Raw genomic sequence first — 26975 nt, forward strand, 5'->3', positions numbered from 1 at the left:
AGGCTGCCATTAGCAGCGCCCCCCCACCCCCCACGGTCACTCTGAGTCAGTTGGTTTCCCCGGTAACCTAAACTCATGAATTATTCATGGTTGCAGGTTTGAAATGGGAGTCCTCTGATTGGCCCAGGTGAAAGATTTCTGGCACCTTTGGCCAAGCAGAGGACCTGTTTGAAAGCACCTGCATGGAATTTTCAATATGGTAATCATGTTATTAATATTCATGAGTCTGCTCCACAAATCTAGGAGCTGCAGCTCATTCAGCGGCCCTTGGGGACACAAACAAGGATTCTGTGACCCAGTACAGGGGAGCGTGGCAGCTCTGGCTGCATCTGCTGAACCCTGAGGTCAGGCTCTTAGGAGCAAATAGCTGAATCACTAATCACTGAGCTTGAAATTCACTGACTGAAATCACTGTAGCATCTAACTTACCTGTGTGGCCCTGTGGCCCAGAAGCGGCACTCTCCAGCGTCAGCGCCTCAGCGCTCACAAGCGGCGTGTTTGCGTCTAGGAGCAACAAGCAGACCCTTCGGCCAGGCCGGCGGGTGGCGAACTGGCCCCCCACTTTGGTGGGGGGTATTGCGTACCCGGCGGTGCAACCTGGGGTCTGCCACCATGTACCATCATCACAGCTCCGGCCATACCACCGCCTGCGCCGCTCCTTAACAGAGACAACCTACCGGATGTGACAAACTTACCTGGACAGGACTTCACTCAATGGACACGTAAACCATTTATTGACCCGTGGCACAGCCTGGGCAATTACTAAACCAGACATTTCACTTACTTACCAGACACTTTACTTAGAGCAACACTTGGGTACCGGGACCCCTAAAAGGGGGGCGAGGGGTTGCACCCTTTGCCGTGCCGTCTTCCGGCAGGGGGAGGGCAGAGCCTGGGGGCCCGACTCCTTTGAGCTGGGCCTGAAAGCCCATACATTTATAGCCAATTAGCGCACACTTGATTAAAAAGTTAATTATTAATTCATTATAGGTATTAGTTTTAGTATTGGTATCATTAGTTAAGTATAAGATCTCAAATGGTAAAAACAAAGCCACCTCATCCCCTTCAACCTTTTATTCCCTCCTTTTGTATTTAACTTGGTGTGGGTCAAAAGATCCCCAGGAAAAGCCTGGGGTTTTGAAGGGGGCTGACCCAGGTAATATCCCCAGCAGCCCCTACCACCAGCCACCTGGGCCGGGAGTAGCGCCCTGGCCCAGATTCCTTTTACTCCTTTTTTTCCTTTTTCCCCACCTCAATTTACTAATCAAACCTTTTTGCCTTCCGGTAAAATAAACAAAATCATACAGGATGGAACGTGTGTTATTAATTATAAGTCAATTGTAGTTAGATCAATAGTTAAAGAGTTTTATTGTTGTTGTTGTTTCACTTGTAGTTACCTTTGTTAATAAATCACTTTTTAATTGCACCTTTTACTCTGTGCCTGAGCCTCACTACCTGCTCCAGCTGCTGCCTGTCAGGGGGAGGGGGAAAAACCTTTACATGCATTTTGCATTACTCCCGTAGACAAGTGCACTTTCTCCTGCTCGGGGGGGGGCGGTTGGGTCTGCCCCCGGGAACTGTGGGTCCCGGCGCCTGGCTCACCTGCACCATATTTCGGCAACTGGGCGGGGAGAAACCACCGGTTTGTGCAGCAGAAGGGAGCAGGAGGAGCACCAGATTCATGGCTCTGAAAGGGCTGAGAGAGGTTGGGATGTGTGTGAGAAAGTGTGCGGCTCTGGTGTGTGAGAGGCATGTGGGGCACAGCCAAGGGATCCACATGCTGCATTGCTTCATGCAGCCTACAACTGGGTTCTTTCTCTTTTCTGCACACACAGAGTGCACTCAATCATGTTCACTTATATTTCACTACAGCCTACTTTCATATACATAGGAGTCAGAATGACCTGGTATTCCAATCTAAAAACTGCCCCCACCAAAAAAATACAACAAATAATCATACATTGAAACTTCCTGAAATCCACTGCTTTCTAAAGTAAAAGGCAAGTCATGTCTAGTTTGTTTATAAGAACAGCCTAGTAACCTGTTTCTGCCTGCGGCCACATTCAGAGGGAGTGAACAGAACAGGTGATTACTGAGTGATTCGTCCCATCAGCCAGTCCCATCTTTTGGCATTTGGAAGTTTAGGAACACACAGAGCATAAGGTTTAATACCTGATCATTTTGACTAATAGCTATTGATAGACATGTCTTCCATAAACTTAGTTCTTTTTTCAAGCTTAGTTTATACCTTTATCCTTCCCAACAACCTATAGCAACAAGTTCCACAGGTTGATTATGCATAGTGTGAAGTACTTCCTTAAGTTTGTTTTAAATTAGACCTATTTTCATTGTGTCACCTCTAGTTCTTTTGTACATAAAGGGGTAAATAATATTTTCCTGATACTATTGTGATTGTATGGACTCTATCATATCCTACTCTTAGTTGTCTCTTTTAACATGAACAGCTTCAATCTTTTTTAATCTCTCCTTCTATGGAAGCTGTTCTGTGCCCCTAATTATTCTCATTGCCCTTTTTCACTTTTCTCAGTTCTCATGTATCTGTTGAGATGTGCTGACCAGAACCTAATGGTCCACAGACCACCACACTATGACACAGCAGATTTTCTAGAGCAGCTAATGGGATGAGCTGCCCAGCATCATACTAGAAACTCTCCAGGTTTTGTGGTGACACAACCCTCTGGAAGTCATGGGATCTCTGAGATGGTCTGCCAGACACATTCATTCTCTCTCTCTCTCTCTCTCCCTCCCTCTCTAACACACACACACACACACACACACACAGAAGCCTTCACTTGCAGCCTGGGAGGAGACCATGGGATGCTTCCCTCCTCACCCCAGGCCCTGTGCCCATTACACCCCTCACCCAAGCACATCCAGTCTTTACTTCTCCCTACTCCTCTCAGAACCTCCTGCATTCTGGGAAAGGCTTTCTGCAGCAGGTGAGAGGCAATGAAAGAGAGGGAGAGGATCTGATGATCCAGGCCACTGGTGGGTGGGGGATCATGGCTGCCAGTGGATACATGAGCACCTGCTAATTTTTCTCCATGGCTACGTCTACACGTGAAGCCTACATCGAAGTAGCCTATTTCGATGTGGTGACATCGAAATAGGCTATTTCGATGAATAACGTCTACACGTCCTCCAGGGCTGGCAACATCGATGTTCAACATTGACGTTGCGCAGCACCACATCGAAATAGGCGCAGCGAGGGAACGTGTACACGCCACAGTAGCACACATCGAAATAAGGGTGCCAGGCACAGCTGCAGACAGGGTCACAGGGCGGACTCAACAGCCAGCCGCTCCCTTAAAGGGCCCCTCCCAGACACACTTGCACTAAACAGCACAAGATACACAGAGCCGACGAGTTGCAGACCCTGTGCATGCAGCATGAATCCCCCGCTGCAGCAGCAGCAGCCAGAAGCCCTGGGCTAAAGGCTGCTGCCCATGGTGACCATAGAGCCCTGCACGGGCTGGAGAGACAGCATCTCTCAACCCCCCAGCTGATGGCTGCCATGGAGGACCCCACAATTTCGACGTTGCGGGACGCGGATTGTCTACACGGTCCCTACTTCGACGTTGAACGTCGAAGTAGGGCGCTATTCCGATCCCCTCATGAGGTTAGCGACTTCGACGTCTCGCCGCCTAACGTCGAAGTTAACTTCGAAATAGCGCCCAACGCGTGTAGCCGCGACGGGTGCTATTTCGAAGTTAGTGCCGCTACTTCGAAGTAGCGTGCACGTGTAGACACAGCCCATGGCTCCTCCACTCCCAGAGCACCCACAGAGGGAGCAGTGGAGAATAAGGAGTATCAGAAGCAAAGACTAGGAGCACTTCCCACCACAAAGATTATCCCACACTTCATTTCACCCTATTTTCAGTTGCATGTAATTTTAGCAAAATTTAACCCTTTGGGCTGAAGTTTTCAGCCATTTTCCCTCTGGCGGAAGTCTCTTGAAATATTTCAGTTCTTTTTGAGAACATTAAAGAACACTGCATTATTTTTAATAAAAATGCAAACGCCCTGTTCTTTGAGAAGCTCCAGCAACCCCGTGTTTTGGATCAGGGGTATGAAAGTTAGTGGTGACACAGCCTTCATTCATCTCAAGGCTGTGCTGTTGGGAAATCCACACACCTTTAGCAAACGTAACTTAACACGTGAAATACCACAATTTGCACATGCTCCGTAGGGACCAGCTACAGCTTCAGTAGTGGACAGGAACTAAAGTCTCATGTGACCCCAATGCGGCTTTCCTAAAAGCAGCTGAGCGGGTGGCGGGAACCCCACTAGAGTCGCCAACCCTCCACCATCCACATGGAGTGTCCAAAAACTAAAGAAACAATAAAAGAAACCCCGCCCAGGGTCACCCGGCGGCGCAGCGACTCCCGCCGCGCGCTGTCAGACCCAGGAGGCGGGCGCGTGGGAACGCCCAGCTGGACAAGACTCCTCCCGCAGCTTCCGCCGCGACAACCTGCCGGGGGCGGGTAGGAGGGCTAGCGCAAGCTCGACCGCGGAGCGCGTGGCGCATGCGCATTCTCCCGTCGGCTGGAGGCCCACCTGACCTGGCGGGGCGGGCCGCCGCTGCGTGTCTCTCGCTCTCACTGTCCGGGTCTCGGCCGGCGGCGCAGAAGGGAGGGAGCGAGGGAGGGGCGGGGGGCGTGGATCCATCATGGCGTCTATGCAGGTGAGGCGCTTGTGACTGAGCCGGGGCGGGGAGGGTCGCCGGGCCGGAGTGAGGAGAGCGGCGTTTCCGGGTGACGGGAGGAGCCGCTGGCGGGAGCCGCGGTAGTTGGTGAGGCGGCTGGGGGTGGCTGTGGTCCGGCTGGGGAGCCGCCCAGGCGGGGGCCGTGGGACGGCACCTCCCCCGGGAGCGCGGGGGGCACGATGAAACCCCCGGCCGGTGTGTGCGTGCGCGGCCTGTGTCAGACACCCCCCCTCCCGGGCGCCTCCCCGGTGTGTGAGGCGGCGGTAGGGTGGAGATCTGCCCTTGCCAGCTCCCTTGAGCGGTGTGTGCTGATAGGGGCACCTCCCTACCCGTTCCCTTGAGTGTGTGAGGAAGCGAGGGCGAGACAACACCCCTACCTCTTGCGGGCGTGTAAGAATCCTACGGGGTAGGACGGACCGATTCCCGGTGTCTTCCTCAGAGAGGTCATGCAGGTGGTAGAGGGCATGGCTGGCTGCGGTTGGGAGTGGGGCTCCCAAAAAGCAGCAGTGACACCGGCAGCCGGTGGGGGGAGAGTAAGTGGGTGCAGAGGGGTCTCTTCGCAGTGAGAGAAAGATGAACTGGGCTGTAGAAAATGAATTGAGGTGAAATGTCCTGCTGTTGTGATAGGTTTTTACAGGATGGTTTTTTTTTTACTTCTACCTTCTGTGGAGGAGTTCTAGATGGAGGCAGCCCATCCTGCTGTGACGGGTTAGATTCCTTTCTCTGTGCAACGTAACATGTTTGAAAGCAGAAGTGTCCACGTTTACGGTTACAACAGGGCTATGAAGGGTTCTGTGAAGCAAAATAATTCATTTCTATGACTGTTTGTTGTTATCCCACTCAACAAAGTGTTACCTTTTTTAACAAATTTTCACATCAGCTTTAGTTTTGAAAAATTAATCTTTCTTTTGAGAAAAATGTCCTTTGCCCCATTTCTCACCTTTTCCTTTTTTTTTTCTTTTTTACTCTGACTCCCTGAGCTTCTGAACATCAAAGTGAAACAAATTTATTCATTACCCCCCACCACCAAAAAACACACAAAAAAACCCCAAAAAAGCCACCTGTTGCCCTAGAGTTAAGGTTGCTTGGTGGTATGTCAAAGGCAGACATCTGAAAACCAGGAAATGTAGTGGAGGCTGCCAGTGCAACCTGGCACCCTCCTCACCACCACACCTACACCTCACCACTGCAAACAGGGAGTGCATCTCTCTGATAGTAGTGCTCCCTGCCTCACAAACATTTCTGTCACTACTTCTCCTGTAACCCAAGTCATCCAGTTTCTGTTATTGTGGAAGTGACAGAGTGCCATGAACCCCCAACTCTCTTGCTGCTCTTGTCATAGTCCCCTTCCTTTCACTGCAGCCCCAAACTCTTTTTTACCCCCTTCCTTCCCTAAAGCATTCACATGTCTAATGTTTTCCCCAAAAAACTCTGATTACATTCAGTCTGCCCCTGCCCCCAATCTATAGTAGCAGCCTCCTCCAACTTAGTCCACAAGACCTTTTATCTGAGGTTGGAGATAATGATTGATTTATTCTTAGTTATATTAATTGAAGGGTCAGCTCACAGCAATCAGAAGGTCTGTGATTCAACCAGTTATTTGTGCCTTTCAATTTAAGAGCATAAAGTAGCAGAAGGAAACAGGTTTTACAGTTTTTTGGGGGGAGGGAATGAGGGTGGAGCTGTCACTTAGGAACCCCTTGGTCAAATTACTCCACGATTGGATCAGTAAGGCTCCTCTTTACCCCACAAGACACACCAAATTACAAAGCATTTCTCTTGAACCATTTGGAATGTAGTGAACTTAGAATTAGAGTTTTATAGCATATAAAATGGCAGGAGTGGAAATCATCTAGCTGTTTTACTGTATTGGTACCTGCACAGTATAAAAATGTACATTTTCTTAAATACTGTTCTCAAAATCGGTCTTCCCAACATTTAATGCCTTCCATGCACTACCTTGGGCAAAATTTGACAGATTGAGTGCATTTTGACCCATAGCTTTGTAATAGTTTACTCTTCAGTACTGTGCAAAACACTCTCGCATAGAATTTAACTGGCTATTTTCGTGGGAGACTGATATTTCTGGCTCACGTGATTCCAGATGTGGGTCACTAACCCTTCACGCTCCAGAGAGAGACATTTCAGAGAGATCTGTTTTTTGGAGATTCTAGAAACACTGGCTTTTTAAAGAGATCACAGAACCATAGGGCTGGAAGGGACCTCAGGAGGTCATCTAGTCCAGCCCCCTGCTTCAAGCAGGATCAACCCCTACTACGTCATCCCAGCCAGGACCTTCTCCAGCCGGGACTTAAAAACCTCCAAGGCATGGAGAATCCACCACTTCTCTAGGCAACGCATTCCAATGCTTCACCACCTGCCTGGTGAAGAAGTTTTTCCTGATATCTAACCTACACCTTTCCCTCTTCAATTTCTGGCCATTACTTGTTGTTCTGCCATCTGACACCACTGAGAACAATTTCTCACCCTCCCCTTTAGAGCTGCCCTTCAGGAAGTTGAAGGCTGCTATTAAATCACCTCTAAGTCTTCTCTTCTGTAAACTAAACAAGCCAAAATCCCTCAGCCTATCCTCATAGGTCTTGTGCTCCAGACCCTTAATCATTTTTGTTGCCCTTTGCTGAACCTGCTCTAGCAAATCCACATCCTTTTTATAGTGGGGGGGGCCCAAAACTGGACACAATATTCCAGATGTGGAGTCACCAGTGCCGAATAAAGAGGAATAACTACTTCCCTAGATCTGCTCGAAATGCTCCTCCTAATGTACCCCAGTATGCCGTTAGCTTTCTTGGCTACAAGGGCACACTGTTTACTCATATCCAGCCTTTCATCCACCATAACGCCTAGGTCCCTTTCCATCATACTGCTGCTGAGCCAGTTGGTCCCCAGCCTGTAACAATGTTTGGGATTCTTTCTCCCGAGGTGCAGGACTCTACACTTCTCCTTATTGAACCGCATCAGATTTCTTTTGGCCCAGTCCTCCAATTTATCCAGGTCCCTCTGGATTCTCTCTCTACCCTCCAACGTATCTACCTCTCCCTCTAGTTTTGTGTCATCTGCAAATTTGCTGAGGGTGCAACCCAGTCCGTCATCCAGGTCATTAATAAAGATGTTGAATAACACCGGCCCCAGAACCGAGCCTTGCGGCACTCCTCTTGAAACAGACCGCCATCCAGATATTGAGCCATTGACCACTACCCGTTGGGCCCGACCATCAAGCCAGCTTTCTATCCATCTTATAGTCCAAGGATCCAGTCCATATTTCCTTAACTTATGGACAAGAATGTTGTGGGAGACCATATCAAAAGCCTTGCTGAAGTCAAGGTATATCACATCCACTGACTTCTCATGTCCACAGAGCTTGTTACATCGTCATAGAAGCTGATCACATTGGTGAGGCAGGACATGTCCCCGGTGAATCCATGTTGGCTACTTTTGATCGCTTTTCCCTCTTTCAAGTGCTTCAAAATGGATTTCTTGAGGATTCCCTCCGTTATTTTCCCAGGGATTGAGGTAAGGCTGACGGGTCTATAGTTCCCTGGATTGTCCTTCTTTCCTTTTTTAAAGATGGGCACTATGTTTGCCTTCTTCCAGTCATCCGGTATCTTCCCCAATTTCCAAGAGTCTTCAAGGATAATGGCCAAAGGTTCAGCAATGACCTCTGCCAATTCCCTCAGTACCCTGGGTGCATTAAATCCAGACCCACGGACTTGTGCACATCTAGTTTTTCTAGATAGCTCAGAACTTGTTCCTTTCCCACAGATGGCTGCCCTCCACCTTCCCGTACTGCATCATCTAGGACCATCATTGGGAAGTTGACTTTGTGAAGACTGAGGCAAAAAAAGCATTGAGTACTTCAGCTTTTCCTGCATCATCTGTCACTAGGTTATCTCCCTCATCCAGTAATGGCCCCACACCTTCTCTGATGACCCGTTTATTGTTCACATGCCTGTAGAAACCCTTCTTGTTACTCTTCACATCCCTTGCCAGCTGCAGTTCCAATTGCGCTTTCGCTTTCCTGATTACTGCCCAGCATTCTCCAGCCGTATGTTTATACTCCTCCTTAGTCAACTGTCCTCGTTTCCATTTCTTGTATGCATCATTTTTGAATTTAAGCTGACTAAGGATTTCCCTTTTAAGCCAAGCTTGTTGCCTACCATGTTTGCATTTCTTACCACGCAGCGGGATTGTTTGTTCCTGTGCCTTCAGTAAGATTTCTTTAAAATACTTCCAGTTCTCTTCAACTCTTTTCCCCTTCATCTTCATTTCCCAAGGGATCGTGCTCATCCGGTTTCTTAGGGAGTCAGAGTCTGCCCTTCTGAAATCAAGGGTCTGTATGTTACTGCTCACCCTTCTTCCTTTCGTCCGGATCCTGAAATCTGTGATCTCATGGTCACTGCAGCTCAGGTTCTCCCCCACTTCTATTTCTTCTACTAGTTCTTCCCTGTTTGTGAGCAACAGGTCAAGTTGGTTGGTTCCTTCAGCACTTGTACCAAGAAGTTATCCCCAGTAGTTTCCAAAAACTTCCTGGATTGTCTGTGTGCTGCTGTATTGGTCTCCCAACAAATGTCTGGATGATTGAAGTCTCCCATGAGAACCAGGGCCTGTGATTTGGAAGCTTCGCTAAGCTGCCTAAAGAAAGCCTCATCTGTCTCTTCTCACTGGTCTGGCGGCCTATAACAGACACCAACTACATCACCACCTCTGTTACTTCCACCTCTAAGCTTAACCCAAAGACACTCAACTGGATTTTCTCCTTCCTCGTACTGGAGCTCTGGGCAATCATACCGCTCCCTCACATAGAGCGCAACTCCTCCTCCTTTTCTCCCGTCTGTCCTTCCTAAACAATTTATAACCATCCATAACCGTGCTCCAGTTATGCAAATCATCCCACCAAGTCTCCGTTATTCCAACCACCTCATACTTGTGTGACTGTGCCAGGGCCTCTAATTCTTCCTGTTTGTTCCCCAGGCTTCTGGCATTAGTGTACAAGCATCTTAGAGAAGGGGCCGATTGGCCCACTTTCTCCTCTTACCCAGGAGACCCACTTGATTGTTCCCTCCTCCTTCCCCACTTACCTCCGGGCTTGTCACCTTCCGCTGACAAAACTAGTTAAAGGCAAGCTAGACAAACAGAGGTAACCATGCTTCTGCCTGGTTGCTATTAGGTAACTTATATAATGGTGCTTCTACGCCACTTCTCATACAGGCAACAGAGAACATGTATAGTAGACCCGTGACTTATGCATAGGTTGTGTTCCTGGGCAACCACACACAAGTCAAACTTTGTGTTAGTTGGGACCGGGTGGGAGAGGGGCTCTATCACTTTTGGGTCCCCCGGTCCTGGCTGCACCTGGCTCCCTACTTCCTGGAGCAGCGGGGAACCCAGAGCCAGGCGAAGCATTGCTGGTCAGTTTTCTTTCTCCAAGGAGTGGCCGGGAGCCAGGAACCAGGTGGCAGCCTGGTTCCTGGTTTGGGGCCATTCTCTGGAGCCAGGAAACTGACCAGCTCAGAAGAGCTGGTTGCTTTCCCCAGCTCCTGCAAGCAGAGGGGAGCTGGAAGCTAGGCTGCTGTCTGGTTCCTGTCTCCCCACCACTCATGATTTCAACTTGCATTATTGCAAGAAACCCTTAAGTTGAAATCATGTAAGTCAAGGGTCTGCTGTACAAACTGGAACAAAACATGTGGCTGTGCTGATAACGTATCTTCAAGGTTTATAACTAGGTAACGTGAGTAAGTACATGAGTTTAATTGTATTAGATTCTAACATCTGTCCCTCACAAAAGTAATGGAAGTCTAGTTTTATGTGTCTTTTAAAACAAGCATGGATAAAGCACTTAAGAACAAACAGTACCAGACAATGCTGATTTTTGCAGGATGATGGGCTGAGAGATTTTTTGTCTCTGTGTTCTGTAAGAATCTGCATGCTAGATTATTGCTGCTGTTTGCTTTCTGTTTAACATTCAGAATTTCTTATTAAGCCTAGTTTTGACTAATTATAAAATATTATATTCCCCCAAAGTTTCTATTTAAAAAAAAACCAAAAACAGACTTTTGTAGCTGTGTAAATACTGTGCGGAAGAGACTGCTATGCTGCTTTAATAACATACAAGTTGGGAGACCACTGTTTTGTTCCTGTGCTTGCCACTGGTCTGTTTTGAGCTCTTGTACAGCTTATTCACATTTGTTTCTCAGTCTGCCTATCTGTAAAGAGAGATGATAGTGACCTTTGTAACTTAGAGATCTGCGTATGAAAAGTGCAGTCTAAGAGCTATCTGGTATTCATAATAATGTTTTAGCTAGTGTCTGTTTGTTGGAAAATACGGCAGTAGGAAGGTCCAATCCAGTGCCTGCCTTTATACGTTACAAATACTAATCTCAAGTGTGTCTGTTAAACTCTCTGCGAGTGTCTAAGGGACCCTGTATTTCCCTAGGTCTTTTGATCAGGGAATCCAGAGAGTTTATGTGGCATTGTTTTTGTTTCTATCTTAGTAAATATGCAGCCCTTTAAAAACATTTATATAACATGTTTTCATAACATTTCCCTGAAGTTTAGGGACTCCACTAACTTATTTAATGAGAAATCTGCAAAATGGAAGATAAGCTTTTGATTTTAGAGTGACTGTTAATCAATGAAGAAATAGATGGGATCTTTAAAAAGGCTAAAATACTTCACGTTTTATTGATATCTGTTTGACTTTGGTGACTAATATTGTCCAGAGGAAATGTTCATTAAATATTGAACAACCCAGATATTCCAAGTAAGGTATGAAAACTGGCAGCCTACATTTTGAGACCCTTGCCTGCAGCAAACTAGGGAAGCTCAGAACTATTACTCCTCATTCCTTTCAAAGTATAAAAGGAGGAAAATCTTTAAACAAAACCCAGAATCCTTCCACAAACCTCTCAGGTCACTTTTATGGTAATGAAGATGCTCTAGTAAGTTTTAAAAAAAAAAATCCGTTTTTAGGTCCTCTTTAAACCTATACTGGAACAAGTATATGAGAATAGGTTATGTGACATTTTTGTTCTCCAGTGTCTGATTCTGAAAACCACGTTAATTATTAATTCTAGTTCAAAGCTTATTGAGGCTTTATTTGGTTATAGTAAGATATGTTGATGTAGTGGCTATTGTACGTAATATAGCAATGTAATAGAAATTTCTTATTTATAGAAATGATCATACATCTAATTGCCTTACGTCATTGATTCTCGGACTTCAGTGTGTGCCCTCTTAGGGGAACATGGAAGAACCTGGGGAAGTGTGGGGCTTGGGCCAGCCCCATGGGGTGGAGGAAGGAGGAGTGCCACCCGGCTCTGGAAGCATCTCCACTTCCAGCCCAGATCTGATGCCATCCAAAGATTTCCTCTGCCTCTGGCTCCGCTCTCAGCCCAGATTTGTCCTTATTCTTTCTCTCTCTCTAACCACAGCTGCTTCTCCATCCCCATTTATGCCCCCAGCTCCACCTTGAGTTCAGGCTCCTCTGCTGAGCCAACTGTGCAGTAGTGGAGTAAGGGTGCAGACATATTCCATAACTGGTAAGGAGTGGTGTAGAAAAAGATTGGGCACCAGTATACTACACAGTACAGGTTAAACTTCTCTAATACAGAACTCTCTCATCTGGCAATATCCGTAATCAGACATGATTTTAGTTAGCCGAACGACTACTTATCATAGTTGTGGCCAAGTTTCCTGTGGTCCCATAATGTTTGTTTACAGCCATCAGTCCTGGCTCTCCATGTTCTGTGCTGGTTTTTATCTGTAATTTACCCCAAGCATCTTCTCAGAGCCCAGTAAGCCGTGGAAATGTTGGTATTATATAGAAAATATTGACTTCCCATGGTCTGGAAAATTCTCTTGTCTGGCACTGATCAGGTCCCAAAGGTGCCAGAGAAGACAGTTTCAGCCTGTACTGTGTTTTTCAGGATTTCTGATTTTGTATTTTTTCTGATCATGTTATTTGTGGCCCTGATCATGTTTGTTGTGTGGGTGTATCTTTGCAGAGTCCCACTAACGTCTATTTGATCATCTTAATTATGTAAAGAAAAACTTATTTGAAACTTTGTCTTAAGAGTCCTGTTTCAAATAAACTTTTCTGGGGTAGTTCACCATGACCACCTTCCAGCAATATAATCTAGTGTTGCTGGATTTTGGGTGATTTTTCACCGAACTGTTTGTGTGTGCAGAAATGGCAGAATCACCTTTTTTTTTAATCTATTACTTTCAGAAAGAGACCACCTTTGGAAATGTTCTTCTTGAAAAAGTAAAGTTATTTGAAAGTTATGAATGTCTTAGTGCAGGGGTCTACAGCCAAAATCGCAAGAAGAGCCATTTTTTCAAATTCAGTTACAAAATCAATCCTTCAGGAGCTGCAATGCACATGAATATGAGACAGTCCTTTAATAAATAACGTCAAACTATGCTTTTTATCACCCCTATTTTAAGAACAGTGCACGCACAATTTGTACAAGTTAAAACGTTACATTACCCCCATCGCCAGGCTTTACCCACCTCAGCCCCCAAATCTGCCCCCTATCCCCAGGCTTTACCCCCCCATCCCACAAACCCAGCCACCCACCCATAGGCTTATCACCTCTGAGCCCCAACCTCCCCTCCTGCCCCTAGACAGAACCCCCAAACCCCAATGCCCCCCCAGCTCCCAGGATTAACCCCTCAGAGCCCCAACCTCCTTCCCCTGCCCCCAGGATTAACTTGCTTCAAGGTGCACAGCTCTGATGCTGCTCCCCACCATTTTCTTGGCAGGCTACACTGCTCCCACATGGACAGGCTCAACTGCCCCTCCTTTCCAGTCAGCTGACTTCCACTCACCTGGGGTGGCCCCTGCTGGGCGGTTTCACTCTGAGGCTCTCAGCTGTGCTGGACCTGACTGCTCAGCAGCTCTGAAGCTGCTGCTGCCGCTTAAACAGAATTTTTGTTTAAATCAATAAATTCCATTTAAGCAGCGGCTGCCTCCCAAGCCTTATATGGAGTCAATGTGGAACAGCCGCAAGTTGCTCCTTAAAGAGCTGCAGGTTGCCAACCCCCGTGGATAGTATGGATTTGCTTACAAAAATCTCAAGTTTATTTGGCTACTGTTGCTGCTTCCACTACTTAAGAGAGTAAACTCATGGGTAAGAACATAAGGATGGCCATGATGGGTCAGAACAATGGTTTATCTAGCCCTGTGTCCCTCTACCTTCTGAGAATGGCTGGTGCCAGTTGCTTCAGAGGGAGAAAATACAACCGAGCAGTTTATCAAGTGATACATCACCTGTTGTCCAGGCCCAGCTTCTAGCAGTCAGAGGTTTGGGGACACCTGTCATATGGGGTTGTGTCCGTGACCATCTTGGCTAATAGCCATTGATGGACCTGTCCTCTATAAACTTATATAATTTTTCTTTGAATCCAGTTATACTTCTGGCCTTCATAACATTCCCTTGCAATGCATTTCACAGTTTAACTGTGTGCTGAGTAGTAGTACATCCTTATGATTATTTTACATCTACTGCCCATTGTTTCCATTTGAGGACCCCTGCTTTTTGTATTTCATTACACTTCCTTCTTCACTTTCAATGCCATTAATGATTTTGTAGACTTTTATTATAATTCCTTCCTCATCCCCATTATCTCTTTCTTAGATGAACAGTTCCAGTGCATTTGATCTCTCCACCTGTGAAACCTGTTCAATACCCCTAATCATTTTTGTTTCAAATTTTTATACTTATACCTATTCTATCTTTTTTTAGATGGGGTGACTAGAACCATACTCAATGTTCAAAGTGTGGGCACACCATAGATTCATGTTATGACATTCTCTGTCCCAGGGTGATCTGACATTTTCAGCATCGTGGGCCACATGGATGCAAGATATAATGTTCAAAAGGCCACACTTGATAATTTTATAAGACTAGATGAGGGTAATGGTATGTTGAGTCTTATGTTATGATGCCTAGAAGCTTTGGTACTAATGCCCTTTATTGATGTAACAGGGCTGTAGCAGAGCAGCTTTCTTACACATTAAGAATTTTAGTAATGCTATTTTTGGCAGGGTAAGGGATGAGGGTGAGGGAATATATAAATGTATTTTCTCCAAAGCTCCGTGAAAAATCCATGGAAAAAAATCTAATAACTAAATAGAGCAGCTACATAGGGAGTGACCATCTGTCCCATTTTTACCAGGACAGTCCTTTATATAATCTGTCTTACAGGTGTCCCAACTTAAAGAAAATGGGCAAATTGTCCTGTATTTTTTCTGACCTCCTGTTCCCTGGCACCCAGTGTTTCAAGACAGCAGCCTCTGCTGCAGGCAGCTGCCCACTTCCCTGATGCCCCATGCATTGGGGCAGAAGCTCCTGCTACAGGAGAACTCCTCTGTGGGGGGAGCCGTCCCATTGCACGTCACACCACAGCTACAGCCCCTTCCGCTGGTGAGCTCTACCACGTGGTGGCTGCCTCATTCCCCAGCATGCCATGCCTTGTGGAGGCAGGTTCTGCTGCGGGGAAGCTCTTCCTTGGGGCAGCCCCTGCTGCCTGGCATCCCTGCCTCAGAGCAGCTGCCTCATTCCCTTCCCCACCCCTGCCAGGAAACTGCAGAACCCCTAATTTTGGCACCCCTCTCCCCACAGGAGCTTATGGAGCCCCATCATCCACTCCCTCTCATTGGAAGGCTACAGAGTCCCCATCTCCGGTGTCTGACCATGGGGACAGTAGCCCCCATTGCCAAGGAGCCCTGACATGGGACAGCAGCCCCCCATTCCCAGAGGCTGATGTCCTGTATTTGCCATAGGACAATGTGGTCACCCTACAAATAGAAAAAGTTAAAGATGTAAAGGAGATGTTAAATTTCTTTGGAACTAGTTCTAGTTTTATTCTTTCCTAGTAATGGAAGGTCTGGGGGTGTGGTTTTCCTTTTACCACAGTATCCATATCAGTATCAATGTTGGGTGGTAGTGAGTTGAAGACATGCCTCCAGCACTTAGTTTCCCATTTAGTTTTGAGTCTTGGCTTTCACTTGTGTTGTCACAAAAATGTACTTGGATATATGTGAGTGCTACCAAACATTGAATATATCTTGAGTGCAAAGTCTATTAGCTTGGGGAAATACTCCTTGCAGACCAACTCCCAGAAACTATCCTGATCCTTTTTTGTTAACATCGGGGGATCAGATTGCAGGTCACATAGCTGAAGCTGAAGATCTGGTGACTGTCTGTACTGTAGCTTCCATTGGACGGTTAAACAAGTGGAGAGTGGGCTTCAGTTTGTCAAAGTCTGCAAATCTCTTGTCAAACTCACCAAATAGTTTCAATTTTTTTCCATAGTAACAGAGAGGAAGCCATGCTAGTCTATACACTATCAAAACAAAAAGCAGTCAAGTAGCACTTTAAAGACTAGCAAAATGGTTTATTAGGTGAGCTTTCGTGGGACAGACCCACTTCTTCAGACCATAGCCAGACCAGAACAGACTCAATATTTAAGGCACAGAGAACCAAAAACAGTAAGCAAGGAGGACAAATCAGAAAAAGATAATCAAGGTGAGCAAATCGGGGTGGGGGGGAAGGTCAAGAATTAGACTGAGCCAAGTATGCAGACGAGCCCCTATAGCGACTCAAAGTTCCCATCGTGATTTAAACCACGTGTTAATGTGCCGAATTTAAATATAAAAGCCAACTCGGCTGTTTCCCTTTCCAGAACGGTGCGATAATTCCTTTTCAGTGACACACACACCTTTAGGTCACTGACAGAATGCCCCATTCCATTAAAATGTTGACTAACTGGTTTGTGGATCTGGAGTGTTTTGATGTCTGTTTTGTGCCTGTTGACCCTTTGTCTAAGGGAGTTAGAAATCTGTCCAATATACAAAGCATCTGGGTATTGTTGGCACATGATGGCATATATGATGCCTCTGTATAATCCATGGTACATCCACATCTTGAACACTGCATATAGATGTGGTCGCCTCATCCCAAAAAGGATGCGTTAGCATTGGAAAGGGTTTCAAAAAGAAGAAAAAAAAAAAAAGATTAGGGCTTTTGGAACGGGTACCATATGAAGACAGATGAAAAAGACTGGGACTTTGCAGCTTATAAAAGAGGAGACTGGGGGAGATTTGATAGAGGTCTGTAAAATCAGGGCAGGTATGGAAAAGGTGAACAAGGAAAAGTTATTTATTTGTTCCCATAACATAAGGACTAGTGGTCATCAAATGAAATTATTGATTAGCAGGTTTAAAAGTAACAAAAGGAAGTTGTTCTTCATGCAGTACATGGTAGGCCTTTGGAACTCCTTACTAAAAGATGATGTGAAGACAGAGCTAGATAAATTCATGGAGATTGAGTTCATCAGTGTCTATTAGCTGGGATGAATAGGAATGGTGTCCCTAGCCTCTGTCTGTCTGAGGCTAGAAATGGATGACAGGAGAGGGATCTCTCACTGACTACCTGTTCTTTTCACTCCCCCGGGGGACGTCTGGCATTGGCCACTGTCAGAAGACAGGATACTGGGCAGATGGACCTTTGATCTAACCTAGTATGGTCATTCTTACAAGCACTTAAAATTAAGGTATTTGCATCTGCTCATTAGAGGGTCTTGTAGACTTGCATTTAAAATCAGCGAGCCAGATCTTAACACCCTGTGCAGAGCTAACAGGAATTCAAATCTCAGTACTTTCACTGACTTCTGTTAATTTTGTTTCCTAGCCTTTATTGTTTGAGAGGGGCCTCATGCCCTTATTAGGCAAGGCAGGGGTCATTTTCCTCTTTTCATAGACAGGGTAACTATGAGCAGTCTGTCAGAAATGACTTTTGCTAGGAATAGAATCCAAATGTCTAATATGGGAAATCCATGTCACATCTACTCAGCTGCACGCACTTTTGGAACAGATGTGTTAGATCTGTTTAACCATTAAATTACACTTCTGTCTAGAGCAAGAAATATAATTCAACAATCCTGATTTCCAAGGTTCATTTGTCACTGCTTACACATTTATTTTCATACCACAAAATGAGTTGTAATATCTGGTTCTTCTGGAAGATAACAGCAGTCTACTTACAGCTTTCTCCTTCAACTGAAGTGATAGTGGTGTATGCTGTGACCTCACTTTTCAGTCCTCTTAATTGCCACAATGATAGTTCACTTGGTTCTATATGATGGAATTTCTGTTTTGGGGTGGCTTTTTTTTCAGTTTGCTTTCATTAGCACCTCCAAAATTGCATGCAAAAAAGATGCACACACAAAAAAATTAGCTAAGGAAGTGGCAGTATTAATATTACCAATACTTAATACTGCCCTCTTGCTCATTAAAATAATCTTTTAACTACATGATGCCATGTTATTTATTCTACAGATATTGCCTCACTGAGTGCCACGGGACAAATAATGAATGAGATAATTAAAACACAGAAGAATGTTCTTTAATGGACTGTTTGAAAGCTGTTTGATTTCTGGCTATGGTACAGCTTCTATATGATGTAGCTAGAGTTGCCAACTCTGACTGAAGATATTCAGGGAAATTTTTTTTCCACCAACATGACGTAATCCCATTTTCGTAAAACATCCTTTGAAAATATCTAGGATTTCTTTCAATAGTCACCGGGAGATTGGCGCTGATTCCAGGAGACTCCAAGTCAGTCATGGAGAGTTGGTAACCCTAGAGGTAGTCATGATAATTGTAACGTATTTGCAGAAGCAGACTGAATTGAGACTGCGCAAGCAGCCTTAATTTTGATACATACTTACCTTTGAGTGCTTAACCTTACAACCATAGTGTTTTTAATATTTGTGTATGTAATCAAAAATAGAGCACATCTGGAGTTTCAGAATTGTACATCTAAAATATTCATATGTTTACATATTGAATAAGTGCATTCAGTCATTGTATTTGAAAATATGTTGGAGAAAAATAGTAGTCAAATGCCCAGTTGTAAGAATACCCATAATTTTGAGCATACATTTCCAAGAGTCTGGAATATGCTGACTCTTTTTTTTTTTTTTTTTACTTTGAGTTCTTCCAAGACAAAGTTTTTTGGTAACTGGTACATTCATCTGTTTATGAATAGTGATCCAGTGGTAAACAGATGTGAATTTTGAACTGTTGCTCTTCAACATTGGTTGCATGATTACAATGGGTAAAAAGTGCCCATCCCTAGAAGTCCATAGAAATATTGTCTTGAAGTAGGTAAACAGTTTAAATTTACTTACTCGAGCATTTTACTGAGCTAAACAAAAACTGACAATACAGTATTGTACTAGAGAGAGAAAAACGTTACTGGTTGTTTCAGTTTGGGGGCGGGGGAAGCAGGGAAAGTCCAATCTGAAAATACCAGTTCTTCTAAATGTTTTCAGAAAGAAAATATAAATCACCTGGCTATATTGGTAGGCAAACTAAAAGTAAAATAACTTTTTGGTTCTATTTGCACATAAGGAGAAACTTAAAAGTCAGGTTTCTGGTTCTACAATCAGATCTTATTTAATGTTAGCAGGTCTGTGTTGTGGGAGGGGGTAGAAGCAGCTGTCCATATATATTAGATTGCAAGTTCTAGGTAAGTTTGTTATGATGTGTTTTATGTTTTCAACTTGTTAATTTACACCTATGTCCTGATCTTTTGGAACTAAGCGTTGCTGAATGCTTCGTAAGCAAAGCATCATGTTGCTGCAGTGGCAATATTCTTTATTTTGCCTTAGGAATATAACGGACTGTTCTGACCTTTCCATTTTCCTTTCCCCTAAAGTTATGTTTTGAAAAAGAAAATATCTTTTATTTTTTGTGTGATCCATACACTGTATATGAAGTGTTTCTGTACTATGGTGTGTTTATTACAAATTGAAACATCAGTGCTGCTAGGAGTTTAGTGCAGTGGTTTTCAAACTATGGGTTGTGACTTGGTATTGGGTTGTGAAATGTCAGGCCCTGGGTCGCCTTGCTGTAGGGTCACCACGTAACTATCAGGGTCTTAAGACAGGCTTTCATATAAGAGCTGGACCTGATACTTAGCTTAAGCTCTGAGACTCACTAGTCCTGGATTGCAAAATGTAGTGTACACACATCCTTAGTTGACATCACTGGAAAAAACAGTACTGTGGGCTTTCAAAGGCAAAAGGTACTTCTTATTAAAAAAAAAAAAAAAAAAAAAAAAAGTGCTTGTCCAAACGAATATCAGTAAGTCATGTACAATCACTAATTTAGACGCCCAACTCCTACTAATTGCCAAATGAAAAATCCCCACTTATTTCTAAAGATGAACATATCAGAGAACTGGAAGGGACCGCAAGAGGTCATAGAGTCCAGTTCCCTGCACTCTCAGTCAGACATGTCACCCTCCCTGACATTTATTTTTCTTTTTAAATCTAATCAGCCCCGCAACATTGAAAGTTCCCCTCTATACTTCCTTCAGAGCTAAGTGGCTGGAGCATGGTGATTGGTGGCCAGAGAGCAGTGATTGGAGGCGAGGCATCCAGCTCTGAAAGTGGTGCCCCACCAGCAGCAGTGCAGAAGTAAGGGTGACAACACCATACGCCATTATATCCTTACTTCTGCTGTGCTGCTGGCAGTAGCTTTGCCTTCAGCTGCTGCTCCCCAGCTGTGAAGGCATCAATGCTGCCAGCAGCAAAGCATAAGCAGGGTAGCAGTATCACAACCCTGCTCCTTGTGACACTTTCCCTCTTCCCCTTCCCTAAAGTTACCCCACTGTGAAATTTTAGTTTTATATTGCCGAAATCCTGAAATACATGATTTTTAAAAAAAAAAAAAAAAAAATCTGCCTGTGAAATTGACCAAAATGGAGCAATTTTGTAGGGTCAAATTAAGTGAGAGTCCTGCAAAGGTGTGTCGCAATCTGAAATATTATGTGGTCCATGAGAGCCACAAATTGAAAAGGGATATGATTGCAAGTGGCTGTCATTTTGCTGGAGAAGAGCACCATTCTGAATTTCAAACTGCATGTTTTAATTGTAGTTTGGTTTCCAGGCAGAGCACCTTCAACTCACAGCAACAATTTAAAGGACAGTGAGGCTGCGTCTACACTATCAAGTTCTTTCAAAATATTTTTTAAAAGAAGGGGGCTCTTCTGAAAGGTCCCACGGAGCGTCTACACACAAAAACTGTTCTTTCAAAAGTAAATTGAAAGAATGTGGCACTCCTTTCAAAAAGGCTCTTCCTTTGTCATTTCAGGAAGAGCACCCCCTTTCAAAAGGCTGCTTTCAAAAGAACGTGTGTAGCTGTTCCGCAGGTCCTTTTTTCCGAACGAGCAGTCCTCATGAGGCCTGATTTTTTTTTTTTTTTTTTTTTCTTCCTTTCCCAGTCCCTGGCCTGTTTGTCTGAAAGAGTGGGAGGGCTGTGTAGACACACTCTTTCGAAAGAGCAGATCACTCTTTTGATCCACTTTTGTGTGTGGATGTACTCTTTCAAAAGAAGCTCTTTTGGAAGAGATCTTCTGGAAGGGCTTCTTTTGAAAGATCTCTGTAGTGTAGACATAGCCTGAACTTTTAAATACTGGAATTTCAGTATCTATATGAAACTTTTGTTTAAAATTGGGGTGAGGTTTTTGTTTTTTTTTTGGTCCATGTTTAGGGTGGCTGTTGTGTTTATCCATAAGTGAATAAACAGGTTAAATTGTTTAGTTTTTAATGAGGTTTTTGGCAATGAAGTTAATCATGTGTTGTGCACACATTTTTTATTAGCTGTCTTTTAAATGTAATTGAATGTGCCCTTTATTACAATGTAAATAGGTTGGCACTTAATCTGCATTCTTTTTGTTACTCTTTGATGTATTTTTTGTCCCCACTTAGGCTAAGTCTATGCTGGCACTTTGCTGCACTGTAACCTTCTGGCACAGGGGTGTGAAAAAACATTCTCTCCTCTGCCCCTGCAAAAGCACAGCAAGTTACAGCTCTTCAAAGCACCCATGTGAACCAGGCTGTACTGCTGTAATTTGCTGTGCTAAGGGATGCATGTGTGGTTTTCTCCCCATGAGACAGAAGATTATAGCTCTCTCCTAACACTTCTGCCATGGCCACACTTTCTGATTAAAGAGCTGCCATGGTTGTGCTTTCAACTGTTAAGTATAGACAAAACCTGAGTCATAATTTGTGTCAACTGAAGATTTCCACTCTTCAGTCTCTTTCCAGGATTTTCCATTGCTTTGATCACTTTAGTTGTCTGTCTCTAACTTGGACCTTCTCTATTTATGTATTACTTTTGAGGTAGCATGATGAGACAAAACCAGGTGAGGTATAACATTTACATATGGACATATTTTCAGTGAGAGTTTGCAGGATAGAATGCTATTATATATTGAATGTAATTTGTTATGATTTAAAGTAGGCTGAGATATTGTAAAAGTTATTTGAAAAAGTGTTCTGCATCTTTAAAGCGATTGATTAAATTACAAATGCTTTTTCTCTTTGTGTTTTAATACTGCTACTCAGAGCATATTTCTTTAATTCTACAATATGGTTATAAGCAAAAATCAAAATATTGAAAATTTAGGCCCATTGGCTAAGATTTGAAGGGAATGATGACCCAGCTTTTGATAAACCTAATTGCAACTATATTATGTACATTCAGTCACAATGAATTAATAAAACAGAATACCGCCTAGTTAAGGGTTAATTTGAATAATCAGAGCTTCTGGAGGCAAGGTCAAATCCATTGCTTGCTTTCAGTCTCCTCTTATCAGAATATAAGGAGGGGAGAAAAAGAATCAACAATTTGAGACTGAGTAGATGGGAAACTTCAGCTTTGGGTGCCTTTTCATATAAAAGCTTATTATGACTGATTTGTTAAGAATGTTTCTTGATAATGCAGTTTACTGATGTTAGGAGAACCGATGACCCAGTCCAGGGTCATTACGATTTTTATGTTTTGTAAAAATTAGTTATAAAAATCTAGACAGTGTACTTCAGAGCAGTCCTCTGAATCTATACTGAGACATTTTTTGTGACACTTTACTCCCTGGTGGGAAAGTAACTGACCATTGCTGGACTGCTGAAGTTTATTTAATACTGTCCCAGATTTTAGGAAAATATTTGGAACATTCTAAGCCTATTTCTTATGTCTGTGTGACCTTAAACCTAATAAGTTGTAGGTTTAGGTAACAGCATTCTTTCTTGTATTACTTTTTCGTTAGCTGGCGTGCTGTTATTGCTGACACTGAATAGGGTGAAACAGTTAAATTACCACGGCTATGGGTTCTGAAAAATGTGGGCAACAGGACTTGACCACACATTAGTTTCTTGAGTTATGCGAGGGTTATGTTCCCATGCACCCTCACATGACTCGAATTGTGTGAGTCGGGAACGTTTTTTTTCCCCTGATGGTATGTATGTTCTGCAGCTGGAGAAGCAGCACGAGCACTTAGAGCTCTTTTTAAAAGGTAAGTCCTGGGGTTGGGAAGGGTTAAGCCTGGAGTGGGTTAGGGCTGTGGGGGGTCTGGGGGAGTGGAGTGGGGGACACATGACCCTGCAGGGGGTTGAGCCAGGGCCAGGGAAGTGGGATTTAATGCAAGTTAAGCACGACACAAAGTGGGGCATTTTTAGGGATTACTGTACAACACTTGGGCAAGTATATAAGTTTACTTCCATGAACAGTCATGTTGACTTGAATGGAATTACAAATATTTAAATGTAAGCCTTTACCTAAATGCAGCATCTGTGGCTAAAATTATATTTTTATCAATATTTTTGTGTTAGTGACACTCTGTTGCTTCAAAACAAACAGTGTTAATGAAAAGTTTGTTTTGGATTTCAATACACTAACAAAGTTGTTGTGATGTCTTATGGTGTAATAGGCCAAATTTTTCAAAAATTGGTACCTTAAGTTTATACTTATATACCTAAGTTACTTGAGAGCACAAGTTTTATTGACTTTAAACTGCAAACACAGAGAGAGAGAGAGAAGTATTTTAACTTTCTCAACTTGTGGAAGTTCAATGAAACAGAAAGCGTTTGCAAATAAGAGATTTTTCCCTTACCACATTTATGTCTCAGTTTGTGGTATTCTTCCAGTAAGCATATCAGTTAGCTCTGGACTTGCCTTTTGCAGCATGGATGATCATTAGTAGTGACCATTTTTAGGATCATCTGTATAAAATCTGAAGCTGTACTAACAGTTCAACTAAATAAACGAGTGTGGAACATCCAACTTAGTAGTAGTATAAGGGTCTACAATGGCTCAGCTGTGGTGCTGCAGCAGGTTAGATGCTTCACATATTGACAGAAGGGATTTTTCCATCTGTGTAGGTAATCCACCTCTCTTAGAGGCAGTAATGAGGTCAACAAAGAATTCTTCCATCAACTTAACTATGTTTGCAGTGAGGCTTAGAGCAACCCAAGAGCAATGCCTATGATGCAAAAATCAGTCAAGTATTAGATATAGACCAGGCTACGACTATGAAGTATGAAGAAAATAAAAACTCATGTGTAAATTAGGGAGTAAATTAAAACAAAAAAGTGAAAATATTAAAAATATCTGTGATTTTACTCACCTTGAGAACTAATGTACTTTAGGTCAGAAATGAAGTCTTTGAAACAGTACGTTTAACCAAAGGGAGTGGGTGGAGTTTATAGACTGAAAGCATTAAGGAGTTGGAGTGTGACAGTCGCTTGAGTGGAACTACCCCCTATACAAAACCTTCATAGATGTTGAAAAAGCCTTCAACAGCCATAGAGACACTTGTGGAAACTGCTACAACTCCGTGTCATTCCCATCCAAAATTAACCTGGTCTGTTCAATGTACAAACCCTCAACGTGCCAAGTTGTTCACAATGTTTTGACAGAAGCCTTCAGCATACTCTCAGGAGTATGACCAGGATGCAGAATGTCACCTTTTCTGTTCTTGATCAAAATGCACTGGATTATGAGCAGGACAACAGATGGGCATTAACCAGGCACTCAGTGGACAATTCTCAAACAGCCAAAGGACATTGATTTTGCAGATAATGTTACCTTTGTTTCACACTGACAAGAAAGCATGGAAGAAAAGGTCATGACACTAGACAAAACTGCCTGGACTGAACATTAACAAGGGAAAGACCAAGACAGGGAGGATCAGTCAGTCCAACAGCAACACCATCACACTGGAAGGGATGACCTGGAAGATAGGGAGTATTATGGGCAGAAACAGAGGAACAGATAAGGATATCAGTGCCAGGATAGGCAAAGCAACAGCTGCATTCAGGACTCTCCATCCTATGTGGAGTTCACAAATAATATGTGCAAAGACAAAACTGTGGATCTTCAGCACAAATGTGAAGTATGCTCTTCTATGGATGCAAGACCTGGCATACTAAGATGTCTTCAGCTCACAAGCTACAGACATTCATAAACAGATACATTAGGTACGTCCTTCACATCAAGTGGCAAGACTTTGTCACAAATGAGGAGCTTTGGGACAGAGCAGGACCAGAACCACGTGATCTTCAAATCGAGAGAAGAAAGGGGAGATGATTAGGCCACACTGTTAGAAAACCATCATCAGCATAATCTATCAATCTCTCAAATGGACCCCACAAGGAAAATGCAAAAGAGGATGACCTTGGACCACATGGAGAAGATCAACTGAGACTGAAGCGGGGGTGCTCCTGGAACCAGCTAGAAGTTTTGTACCAAAACAGAGTGAAGTGTAGGAGACTTCTAGATGACCTATGCTCCAATCAGAGTACCAGGATAAAGTAGTAGAGGGAAGGCTAGAGACAATGACATTTAAAAAGTAACATGCAATAAATGTAAATGGACCATATTATATTTTGGGGGGATTGACAAAACATACTAAATGAGCTTCATATAGAGAGAGGGTGATCTGAAAGCTGTTAGATTTTATGCCTATTAACTTAGATGTGATTTCTATTAAGACAAAAAATGCTGTGAATGTTCTGCTGTAAATAACAACAGGTCTGACTACCAGAAAGAGGCTTCCAGACAACTCTCCAATACCAAATTTTACAGACTACTTTCCTCAGATCCCACCGAGGAATACACTAAGAAGCTACACCATCTGCTCAGGACACTCCCTACACAAGCACAAGAACAGATTTATACTAACATGCCTCTAGAGCCCTGTCCAGGGCTATTCTACCTACTACCCAAGATCCACAAACCTGGAAATCCTGGACGCCCCATCATCTTGGGCATTGGCACGCTCACTGAAGGACTGTCTGGTTTTGTAGACTCTCTCCTCAGACCCTATGCCACCAGCACTCCCAGCTATCTCCGAGACACCACTGACTTCCTGAGAAAACTGCAATATATTGATGACCTACCAGAAAACACTATCCTAGCCACCATGGATGTAGAGGCTCTCTATACCAACATCCCACACAAAGATGAAATAAATGCTGTCCGGAACAGTATCCCTGATGATGCTACAGCACATCTGGTGGCTGAGCTCTGTAACTTTATCCTCACACACAACTATTTCAGATTTGGCAACGATATATACCTTAAAATCAGCGGCACAGCTATGGGTACCCGCATGGCCCTTCAATATGCCAATATTTTCATGGCTGACCTGGAACAGCACTTCCTTAGCTCTCGTCCACCAACACCCTGTCTCTACTTACACTACATTGATGACATCTTCCTCATCTGGACCCATGGGAAGGAGACTCTGGAGGAATTCCACTGGGACTTCAACAACTTTCACCCCAACATCAGCCTCAGCCTGGAACAGTCCACATAGGAGATCCACTTCCTGGACACCACGGTGCCAATACACAATGGCCACATCAATACCACCCTGTACCGTAAACCCACTGATCGTTATACCTACCTTCATGCTTCCAGCTTCCATCCCAGACACACCACACGATCCATTGTCTACATCCAAGCACTAAGATATAACCACATTTGCTCCATCCCCTCCGACAGAGACTAACACCTACAGGATCTCTACCAAGCATTCTTGAAACTGCAATACCCACCTGAGGAAGTGAAAAAACAGATCAACAGAGCCAGACGTGTGCCACGAAGCCTCTTACTACAGGACAAGCCCAAGAGAGAAACCAACAGAACACCACTAGACATCACCTACAGTCCTCAGCTAAAACCTCTACAGCTCATCATCGGGGATTTACAACCCATCCTGGACAATGATTCCCCACTTTCGCAGGCCTTGGGAGGCAGACCAGTCCTTGCCCACAGACAACCTGCCAACCTGAAGCAAATCCTAACCAGCAACTATACACTGGACCACAGTCACTCTAACTCAGGGACCCATCCATGCAAGAAACCTCATTGCCA

At 44.0% G+C, this 26975-nt stretch overlaps 1 protein-coding gene across 1 annotated transcript in view; it reads left to right on the forward strand.

Moving 5' to 3' along the window:
* Positions 1–4621: 4621 nt before the first annotated feature.
* The window catches only part of UBE2W (ubiquitin conjugating enzyme E2 W), a 53734-nt gene continuing 31380 nt past the window's right edge, over positions 4622–26975 (forward strand). The window contains exon 1 of the mRNA XM_074987067.1: positions 4622–4705. Coding sequence (XP_074843168.1) covers positions 4691–4705 — 15 coding nt within the window. The 5' untranslated portion in view covers positions 4622–4690. The remainder of the gene's footprint in view (positions 4706–26975) is intronic.

The sequence above is a fragment of the Carettochelys insculpta genome, chromosome 2 (assembly GCF_033958435.1).
Source record: "Carettochelys insculpta isolate YL-2023 chromosome 2, ASM3395843v1, whole genome shotgun sequence".
Lineage (NCBI taxonomy): Eukaryota > Metazoa > Chordata > Testudines > Carettochelyidae > Carettochelys > Carettochelys insculpta.